At 38.7% G+C, this 11,674-nt stretch overlaps 1 protein-coding gene across 9 annotated transcripts in view; it reads right to left on the bottom strand.

The window, feature by feature from the left end:
- Positions 1 to 2,017: 2,017 nt before the first annotated feature.
- Positions 2,018 to 11,674, bottom strand: part of LOC133639227 (dynamin-2-like) — a 48,086-nt gene continuing 38,429 nt past the window's right edge. For 2 of the 9 annotated variants that reach the window (XM_062032393.1, XM_062032388.1), the window contains 3 exons: positions 10,095 to 10,321; positions 7,430 to 7,666; positions 2,020 to 3,000 (listed from right to left, as the gene is read on the bottom strand). In XM_062032393.1, coding sequence (XP_061888377.1) covers positions 2,934 to 3,000; positions 7,430 to 7,666; positions 10,095 to 10,321 — 531 coding nt within the window. In that variant the 3' untranslated portion in view covers positions 2,020 to 2,933. Of the gene's footprint in view, positions 3,001 to 7,429; positions 7,667 to 10,094; positions 10,322 to 11,674 lie in introns of all 9 variants that reach the window. The other 7 variants (XM_062032389.1, XM_062032390.1, XM_062032396.1 and 4 more) reach the window with 6 other exon arrangements.

Genomic DNA, 11,674 nt, shown 5'->3' with positions numbered 1-11,674 from the left:
ATCACAATAAAATGTGGAAAAAGTGAAGCGCTGTGAATACTTTCCGGATGCACTGCATGATGCTTGGAAATCATAATTAAGGTGACACACAGATATTTAGGTATTAGGTATATATCTTGTTGGGTGATCAGATAATATTTAAGTTCAGAAGATATGCAATTAAATGCAGTACATTTTTCTTTTTCAAAAGTGAGAGATTAAATACATTTATAAATTAAGAACAGGTGCTTTATTGATATTGTTTCCAAACTTTCACAGGCCACTTTAAAATAATATGGTAAGCTCGACACTTTTGTATTAGATCAGGGTTGTCAAACTAATTTTCATTGAGGGCCACATTGTAGGCAGCTCTCAAAGGGCCGCTGGTAACAACGAATGACATATGAATTTGCCTATTCATTGGATTTTTTTTTTTTTTTTTACCTACACTCAAAAATGTTTTATTTTTTTACAGTAAAAAATCTAGCAACTCAATTACTAGAATTTTACTATAAAATGTACTCAGTTTTTTGCAACATATAACGGTAAATGGAAAAACTTGACCATCGTTTTTATTTTATTCTGCCAACTGAGCTGCCAATTTTTTACAGTTAAAAAAAACCGTGGTACTGTTTTACCATTAACAGTAAAAATAACAACCATATATCTTACAGTAATAACACGGGCAGCTCAGTCGACAGAATTTCCCGTAAAAAAACTGTGGTAGAGTTTTTTTCAATTTACAGTAATATGCTGGAAAAAAAACATCGCAAATTTTACAGTAAAATGTATTGTCATTTTTACAGTGTACAATTTGATAGATAACTTGCTTTAAAACCATAAGTCAAACAGAAATTTTAAGTATTTTAACTAAATAAAATGTTTGGAAAGTATGATAATATATTTTTTGCTATATTGGATAATATTAAAGTTGAAAAGGTATGCAATGTCATGCAGTACCTGCATTTTTTTCCCTGTTAAAACGGAAAAAACTAATAAGTAAGAAAAATTCCCAGGCCTTCGTGGGCCACATACGGTGATGTGGCGGGCCAGATCTGGCCCCCGAGCCTTGAGTTTGACATCTCTATATTAGATCATTGATTCTCAAACTGTGCTACTTGTATTACTAGTGGTATGGTGGCTCTATTTAGTGGTTGCCAATTAATCACTTAATTAAAGCAGTGTTTTATTTTTCTATATTCAAACACCGTGTTACTGTTCAAACTGTGTGTAATGTTACAGTGGCCAAAACATTAAATATTCTTGTTAAATAAAACATCTGCCTTGTTGTTTTATGAATACTTAGGCCTACTATGCTACTGTATTTTAATGTTGGTCATTATGGTGGTACTTGGAGAGTCAAGGTCTTGGTGGAAAAAAGTTTGAGAAACACTGTATTAGACTGTATCATTTCCTGCTCATTTAGTAAGTTTACCTGCGCACAAAAACATGCACAGTCTATTAATACGTTCATTGAAGATACAATATCGGAAAAACGTAATAAAGGTTATAAATGAATGTTTATTTCCGCATCATGTGGTGAAACGTGCTCAAAGTGTTTTAGAGAATAAGGGTGTGTGTGCACATACACTTTATGCCATAATACTTTTTTTTCTATACCGTTGTTTCCTCAAAAGGGTCAAGGGTGAGCTGGAGCCTATCACAGCACCCCCAACTGATCACATGTTAATCACATGGCACATTTACACAAAGAACCATCCAAAAAACCCTGCATGTATACTTTTGGGATGTGGGAGTACCCAGGGAAAAAAACCACACGCATGTGCTGGAAAACATGCAACATTTTATTTTATTATTTTAGGTAGATAAAGAAGCATGGTTACCATTATATCCAGTCACCGATGCCTTTTGAATGTGAAATGAAAATCACACTATTTATTTCAGAGGTTCAGCACAAATTGGGCAATGTAAATTCTACCTGGCAACAAGGCCGCGTCCATCACCTGTGGTTGCTACGAGGGGAGCTGTGTGCAGGTCGTCTGTGTGGGAAAACCATATCATTGTTAGTTTTTCTCAATTAAGACACCGCAGAGAAGCAAATATTTGGAGTAAAAGTGCAGTTGCACACCTGTGTTCTTCCCAGCTATTCACAGGGCCGGTGCATGAATAAATATCTGTTGCCGCTAGCAACAGCAGTTACCATAGCGACACATCCATTGGCTGCCTTCACCTGACTTTAATGTAAATCCGATGTTACCTGGGCTGACCTGTTTAGTAAAGATTACGTGAGCGCTCAGTCATGCTTTCTATCTCGTTGTTTGTGCACAAAGAGGCATCAATGCTAAGACATAAGGCAACAGAAATAAAGGCACACTCTCTTTGTATTAAGGCCATCATTTTAATAAACATCCTTTCCCTCCTTTCATTTTATCCATGTTCTTTGCGGTGGTACACAATGGACTTCAAGATTCAAATTAGACCAAAGGTTGAGCGCTATAGGGAGATGAATGATAAAGATATAATAAAACCTTAGTTATATGGTCGGTATGATAGTGAACGAGGTTATAGCAGTCCGAGTAAATAAAAAGGTTGATTGAAGGACGACTCTCTAAAGCATAATGTCATAGATCTGCCACCAGAACAGAGAAAGGATCAAAAGTGCCGCTCGCTTATTGAGGTGCTTAAGTGTATAGGATTTTCGACAATAGATTAGCAGATAGAAATCTCTTTAAAAAAAGGCTTTCTTACCATAAGAAATCATGAACATTAGTATAAAAGACAAACAAAAGTGATGGATCATAACCTATACGACTCATCAGAGTACTGTACATCCCTTTACGTCATGTCACTGTGCTTGTTGGTAAAAAAAAAATAATAATAATAAAAAAAAGACGACATAATCAAAACAAGTGCTGAGATGCACGGATAGCTAACTGGAAATATAAAAGTGTAAACTGAATGAAATATTTGTGTGTGTGTGTGTGTGTGTGATTCTAGTCAAGCAGGGAAGGTTCCGAAGGACGTATGATGGTGGGTCGGGGCGCAGCCGGGGGTCTTCTGCTGCAGGAGGGACAGAAATAGGGTAGTATTAGGAGTAAGGGAAGAAACATGCAAGGAACAAATATGATGAGCTAGTCATGCACCATGAACACCAAAGCACCACAAACCTGCGCCATCCACAAAGCCACCGTTTCATAAGTAGTACAGTAGTACCTCAACTTACCGGCAACTTTTTAACATGCACAGTAACAAGCCTTCTTTACAAAGAAAAACTTTTAGTTAAGAAATTGTACAATTGTACAAAAACAATACGATGTAATGTACTACAAACAACTACAGTAGTTTTATAAAGTAATGTAATAATGATGTACAGCATTTACTTTGGAGCATGGACTTTTACAGTATCTCCCTCCAGCAGCTTATTCTTATTTTCATAGGTTTAGACACCAGGGTTTCCCTTACATGAAATTAAAAAACAAAATAAAAGCGGCTACAACTAAAAAAGTTTTTTTTTTTACGTGGAAACAAATTAAATTGATTCTTTATATCAGGGGTGGGCAATTAATTTTCACCGGGGGCCGCATAAGCAACCCGAGCACTGCTGGAGGGCCACACGACAATATTTCAATTAAATTTTGCTCAATATTATTTTTGATATACCGTAAGATAAATAATAATAATAATAATAATAATTTAATTTAACCTAACTTAACTTTATACAAAAGCAGATTGCTTTTGATGGTCACTTTATCCTGCATTATCCAACATTTTTCCCCGTCAGATTTGGACAACCATCTGTTGTTAAAAGTAGTTTTTAATCATATTTATTTTATATTGTTTTTTATATTGGTTTTATACGTAATTGTTTTTTCTTTTTATTCAGTCATTGGTGTAGCTAAGGATAATATTTGAATATTGTTTGTAATATTGTTGTGCAGCACTTTGGAAACATTTTGTTGTTTAAATGTGCTATATAAATAAAGTGGATTGGATTGTCACACCTGCCAGCTTGTCCCATTTCAGTCCTAACATGTCCAAACACGCATTTACCTATGTGAACAAGTCATTACCTGTGGTTGTCTCTTTAATTGACTGCATGGCTGCCAGCTACTCCGTGATTTGAAAGTCGGCAGTTATCCCACGTAAGAAGAAGAGCAGCTGGGCGGTGTCACGTACATCACAGCTCTCATCCAAAGTTAGCGAAAAACAGTCCATGTCTCCGGGCATGCAGCGCAACAAAGTCCAATAAGCACTCCTTAATAAACTCTCCGTCAGAAAACGCCATGGAATGCCCAGGTCTGCTTTATATGAATGGATATTAATATATCACCTATTATTTGTGCAATATTGACTAGTGATGCACCATAAAATCATCCACCGGAATCAGATTTTGATCATCGAAGCAGCGCTGCCTAAACAGGATGTTGTGATGACACAAGATTGTCTGGATCAGAGGCAGTATGTCCGCGATGTGGACGTATTTGAATATATCCGAGATATACCCGTGGAGAGCGATCTACAAAATGTGCAAATATTAAGAGGGGAACTACACTTTTTAAAAATATTTTGCCTATCATTCACAATCATTATGAGAGACAAGAACACACGTCTTTCTTTTTTTTAAATTCTAAAGATAAAAAAAAAACATTTGCAAGAAGCGACTAATAGGTGTCCCCTGTGTTGCCTTCAAAGCCCTCTAAAACAACTTAAAAACCCTCCATTTATATACACGCTGTAAGTATATTTATTGTGGTAAGAGACACGTTCAAAACAATATGTAATATGTTCAATATTTAACGTATTTTGGTCTTTTTAACCATTACCGGAAGTTATTTCCTGTGCACATTTATTTCCGTGCTCATATCAACATACTTCTGACTTTGGGCAACAAACGTGTGTGTTTTCTAATCATGGCAGACTGCAAACAAACGACAAAGATGACTTTTTTTGGACAAATGACAGTTCAATATCTTATCTTTTTCTAGGCTGAATATACAGAGGATGAACTTCTGGTTATGGACGCCTAACGAGCACGAAGAGAGGTTGAAAGGTTGGAGCAGACGGAACCTGAGAGAGTCAGGACCGGTGTGAATACTGTAACTGTGGAGCTTGGAGCCAAGCTATGTCGACATAAATGTTGTGCTTACCCAAAATCAACTGAAAAAAACCCCGTCCCCGGCCAGTTGGACCAAACAGACAACTGTCCATCGGGTAAGCCCTTTTATTATTGTTCGAAATAAGTGCAGCACGCCACCGTACACTACAGTACATACGCTAGCTGTATACAAACAAAACATTAAATGTGGGCTAATAGTACATTCTCCAATAACACCAGATCTTAGCAAGATGTTAAATTTGTTGCTGGCCGATTTTAATAAAGAGAAAGTCACTTAAAAGAGTCTCTAGAAACTTGAAAAAGTCTCAACAATAGTACGCGCTACAGTAGGCAACAATTAGAGCAAAATGATATACAGTATTTTAAGAAAAAATATACACTATATTGCCAAAAGTATTTGGCCACCTGCCTTGACTCACATATGAACTTGAAGTGCCATCCCATTCCTAACCCATAGGGTTCAATATGATGTCGGTCCACCTTTTGCAGCTATTACAGCTTCAACTCTTCTGGGAAGGCTGTCCACAAGGTTGCGGAGTGTGTTTATAGGAATTTTGGACCATTCTTCCAAAAGCGCATTGGTGAGGTCACACACTGATGTTGGTTCTATCGGGTTCAGGTCAGGACTCTGTGCAGGCCAGTCAAGTTCATCCACACCAGACTCTGTCATCCATGTCTTTATGGACCTTGCTTTGTGCACTGGCGCACAGTCATGTTGGAAGAGGAAGGGGCCCGCTCCAAACTGTTCCCACAAGGTTGGGAGCATGGAATTGTCCAAAATGTTTTGGTATCCCGGAGCATTCAAAGTTCCTTTCACTGGAACTAAGGGGCCAAGCCCAACTCCTGAAAAACAACACCCCACCGTAATTCCTCCTCCACCAAATTTCACACTCTGCACAATGCAGTCCGAAATGTAACATTCTCCTGGAAACCTCCAAACCCAGACTCGTCCATCAGATTGCCAGATGGAAAAGCATCATTAATCACTCCAGAGAACATGTTTCTACTGCTCTAGAGTCCAGTGGCGACGTGCTTCACACCACTGCATCCGACACTTTGCATTAGACTTGGTGATGTATGACTTAGATGCAGCTGCTCGGCCATGGAAAACCATTCCATGAAGCTCTCTGCGTACTGTACGTGGGCTAATTGGAAGGTCACATGAAGTTTGGAGCTCTGTAGCAACTGACTGTGCAGAAAGTCGGCGACCTCTTTGCACTATGCACTTCAGCATCCGCTGACCCCTCTCTGTCAGTTTACGTGGCCTACCACTTCGTGGCTGAGTTGCTGTTGTTCCCAAACGCTTCCATTTTCTTATAATAAAGCCAACAGGTGACTTTGGAATATTTAGGAGCGAGGAAATTTCACGACTGGATTTGTTGCACAGGTGGCATCCTATGACAGTTCCACGCTGGAAATCACTAAACTCCTGAGAGCGGCCCATTCTTTCACAAATGTTTGTAGAAACAGTCTACATGCCTAAGTGCTTGATTTATACACCTGTGGCCAGGCCAAGAGATTAGGACACCTGAATCTCATCATTTGGATGGGTGGTCAAATACTTTTTGCAATATAGTTTATGTTAATCGTAATTAATAATAACACAGATTAGTTTCTAAACGAATGTATAACATTTTTAGCTTTTTTAAAGAAAATACATGCATCATAGCAGATTATGCAAATTGTATGACAATGTCTTGTTGACCACGCCCCCACTACTACAGGTATATTGGCAAGGCGGGGGAAACCCCGGATATTGTTTTAACATTCTCAGCTGATGTTAGATTTATTCTGCTTCAGTATGGTGCAGACTAGCAGTCAAACGCTTGAACTGATACACCAAGTTGGCGACAGAGTCATGTTTTTGATGATTTCGTTCTTTAATTCAATGAATATCTTCCACTTCTTCTCAGCACTGTCCTTCACACTCACTTTCTTCCTTCCCATGCTTGGAAAACAAAGTTATGTCCATCTGGAGCTATAAGCTAACGCTTAAAGGATGTTTAAGGAGGATCTTACATTTGCTACACCAACTAATGGCGGGGATGCTTGTAACTCAAAATTGTTGCTTGCAACTTAAAACATAACAATTAGCCGAGAGACATCTCTTATCTCCAATCACTCTTAAGTTGAGGTACCACTGCACACATGAAAAGCTTTATTAGCCCCGTTTCAAGCCAGAAGTACTGCTTAGTTCACTTTTAGAAACTAGGAAACATTCCAAAATAACTTTTTCCAGTTACATTTTCAATGTCGTCTTGTTCTGTTTGAAATAAATAGGACATCCTCATTCTTAGTGTGTTGCAGCTTTGATGTCACACTATTGATAATTACCATATTTACTGTATCTGTATATAAAGGTTGCGCGTCTACCTTGGGATGCCGGGCGGCAGGGAAGGAGGCACGCGAGCCGGCCTGGAAGGGATCACAGGTGCGTTCAGATCAAAACCTGTCTGGGCGGGCGGCGGTCCGGGCCGTGTAGGGACTGGTGGTGCCCCGAATGCTGGTGAAGGGTTGAGGGGAGGGGCCGCGCCCGGCGTTGGTCCCCTGACTGCAGGGGGTCGACTTGGAGGGGGCGCTGTTGTCGAGGCAGGCCGTGTCCCTGGAGGACTGTGATAGGGGAACATTTCAGTACATTTGGAAAGTCTTTAAACCTTAAAATATTTTTTTATTTTCGAGGGAAATGTGTGTGACCTCTTAGTGTTGCAGTTTTTATTATTATTGAATGCAGCTGAGATAGGCTCCAGCACCCCCCGCAACACCAAAAGGGACAAGCGGTAGAAAATGGATGGATGGATGGATGGAATAGTAGTTACCCTCTTACAGATGTTGTACCTCAATTATTCACAAGGGTGCCATCCACATGAACCAGAAGATGGTTCACCCCAAATATATAATTCTAAGGCAGGGGTGTCCAAACATTTTGACTTGGGGGCCGCATTGGGCTAAAAAAATGTTGCTGAGGGCCGAAAGCATGTAAAGTAACATTATATATACATATATTATGTATTCATACATACATACATACACACACACAATATATTAATATCATTGGATATTAAGAGTATGCAAAAGTTTCACTTCTACCTTGTTTACTTCTGTGACAGCCTCCTTAAAGTTTTGTAATCAATCAGAATTATCAAGCCGCTTAAATGCACCAAACATGGATAAGTGTGGAGAGTGTTAAGCATTTTCCCAACATGCTTTGTAATGGATTTAAATGGGTGCAATTTAGATTTTTTTTTTTAATGGTGAATGGATCTTTTTTTATAATATCCACAAAGTTCAGTGACCATGTCTGTTTACATTTTGTGTTGGTTGGATTTTTTTTACACCATGACTAGGGAAGGTTGTTTGCATTCGGTCATATAAATAGATGTTGCACATTCCTAACATAAAAAGTCTTTGACCAGGAAAAACTCATGCTGTCCACTAGATTGTGTCAAAAATAGTAGCATTTAAAATTGTATACTTTTAAAATGAATATAAGATTCCTTATTAAACTCATGACGTCTCACGGGCCAATTTGAAGACGCCGGCGGGCCGTACTTTGGACACCCCTGTTTTAAGGACATACCATATTTTCCGGACTATAGAGTGCACCAGTGTACCACTAAATTTTAGAAGAAAAATATTTTTTCCAAATATTAGCCGCACCGGTCTATAAGCCGCAGACATATACGTTGTAAAATGAGTCATTTACATAGAATTTTTTAAAAAATGGTTATATACATACCTTAACTGTTTCCAAACAGTACAAGTAACACGGCAGTTAAACAGCTGTTTAAACAAAACAAAACCCACTAGCTGTGAAAGGTAGCTCTCCAATCAGCTAAACAGACTCATTAACTCCACGGTGACATTTTGGTGAATTTACTGAGGAATTTGTGAAACTGAAACAATACTAAAAGTATGCCATTGTAAGTTAATAACACTAACGGAGAAACTTGTAAACATGTTAGCATATTAGCTAATGCTAACAACACTAGCATGATTACATTATGACAGCACGTACAAATATGCATGAAAACACTACTATCAAAAATGTGATGGTTTAGTAAGTATACCGTTTTTTTCGGACTATAAGTTGCAGTTTTTTTCATAGTTTGGCCGGGGGTGCGACTTATACTCAGGAGCGACTTATGTGTGAAATTATTAACACATTACCGTAAAATATCAAATAATATTATTTAGCTCATTCACGTAAGAGACTAGACGTATAAGATGTCATGGGATTTAGCGATTAGGAGTGACAGATTGTTTGGTAAACGTATAGCATGTTCTATATGTTGTAGTTATTTGAATGACTCTTACCATAATATGTTACGTTAACATACCAGGCACGTTCTCAGTTGGTTATTTATGCCTCATATAACGTACACTTATTCAGCCTGTTGTTCACTATTCTTTATTTTAAATTGCCTTTCAAATGTCTATTCTTGGTGTTGGATATTATCAAATACATTTCCCCAAAAAATGCGACTTATACTCCAGTGCGACTTATATATGTTTTTTTCCTTCTTTATTATGCATTTTCGGCCGGTGCGACTTATACTCCGGAGCGACTTATACTATGAAAAATACGGTAAGTATGAATTATTTTAGTTGTATTGTAAAACTTACAAACGTTGCTTGGAGTGATAAATGACAAAAAAACATACGAGTAGAAATGCTATTGACGACTAGTAGACGGAACAGCATTTATACTTCCGGTTCAAAGCACGGAACAGAAACAAATATTGTAGACTTTAAACCCGCAGCACCTGCAGTGAGCGAACTCGTCCAAAAAAAGGTGCCATAGCCCAAACAATAACACACCTTTTTAGTCTATGTGTCGGTGTTACTACTTTGTAAGTTTGTTGTATACACAACCTTTTGGCCGCTAGGAAAGAGAAAAAACATAGATTAGCCGCACATTTGTATACAACGCAGGGTACAGAACTCGGAGAAAAGAGTAGCTGTTTATATAGTCCGGAAAATACGGTACTCTAAAATAAATGCCCGTCACTATCTGCAGTTGAGTAATTGTAATTGTTACCCAGAATCTTTGGCCATCCAGGTGTCGTCTACGGGCGGCGGCACAGGTGTGGAAATAGTGGTGGTGCTGATGTCTCCAATAATGACCAGAGATTCCTTCAGCGCGTGGTACATTCTCAGCATCTCGTCTCTCCTCTGGGCCTGCTCAGCAGACTCTTCCATCAGGCTGCTCTGGTCCCCGGCTGAGTACAAGTAGGCCAGAAGCTCCGAGTGGATAAAGTCCTTTGCCTGGTGGTTAAAAAGCATCGTATTTCATTATTTCTATATTGTTTTTCACAAATTAGTGAACATATTTACTTTTATTGTATGTATTGTCCATCTATTTTCTACCGCTTGTCCTTTTAGGGGTCGCGTGGGGTGCTGGAGCCTATCTCAGCTGCATTCAGGCGGAAGGCGGGGTACACCCTGGACAAGTCGCCACCTCATCACAGGGCCAACACAGATAGACAGACAACATTCACACTCACGTTCACACACTAGGGACCATTTTTAGTGTTGCCAATCAACCTATCCCCAGGTGCATGTCTTTGGAGGTGGGAGGAAGCCGGAGTATTCGGAGGGAACCCATGCAGTCACGGGGAGAACATGCAAACTCCACACAGAAAGATCCCGAGCTCAGGTCCTTCATATTGTGAGGCACATGCACTAAACCCTGTTCCACCGTGCTGCCCTGTATGTATTGTATTGCAATGTATATTTTGTGTTATTTAATGGTAACTCTTACAAATTTTCACTAAAAAAAACATAATGTAACATACATTTTATTTTAGGCAACTTAACTGATTAATATTAAGGCAGCAATGATTAATCAATGACATTGACTAATCCAATTTTAAAAAACATTAGATTTTAATGGTAAAGGAGTTATACTTTTCTACCTTCAAGGTACTTTAAAACTTTACTTTAAAATACTTTACTTGTAAAGTACCTTCAAGGTACTTTACAAGCGCTTTGACACTATTTCCACTTTCAACCATTCACACACATTGATGGCGGGAGCTGCCATGCAAGTCCCTAACCACGACCCATAAGGAGCAAGGGTGAAGTGACACAACGGACGTGATTAGGATGGCGGAAGCTGGGGATCGAACCAGCAACCCTCAAGTTGCTGGCACGGCCGCTCTACCAACTGAGCCAGGCCTTACACATGATTTATATTCTGTTTCTTTGATCGTGTAATGAGTGTTACAAATAAAAATTAATAGAATCCAGACTGCAAGGAGCGCCCGGAACTTTAAATACGCTGAAATAGTTTCCGCACGGCCACCGCAATAGAACACACATCAGATTTGTGGTGTGTGGGCGCCGTGATGTGCTGGCAAAAAGAGGATATTTTTTATTACTATTATTGTCATTGCACACACTTTAAAAGTGTAATTTTATTGTTGATGATATGCATTTTTGTAGAATACACAAATGAAGAAAAATAGTTATTTCAACTAATTTCCCTAAGACACGCATTGACTCTTGAAAATGTGTTTTATCTGATTACTTGATTAATTAAACAATAATCAATACATTACCTGATTACTAAAATAATCAATAAGGAGAACACTAATTAATATATTACTCAAAGGTTGG

The sequence above is a fragment of the Entelurus aequoreus genome, linkage group LG22 (genome assembly GCF_033978785.1).
Source record: "Entelurus aequoreus isolate RoL-2023_Sb linkage group LG22, RoL_Eaeq_v1.1, whole genome shotgun sequence".
In the NCBI taxonomy this organism is placed as follows: Eukaryota; Metazoa; Chordata; class Actinopteri; order Syngnathiformes; family Syngnathidae; genus Entelurus; species Entelurus aequoreus.
This window is presented reverse-complemented; position numbering and strand designations above follow the sequence as displayed.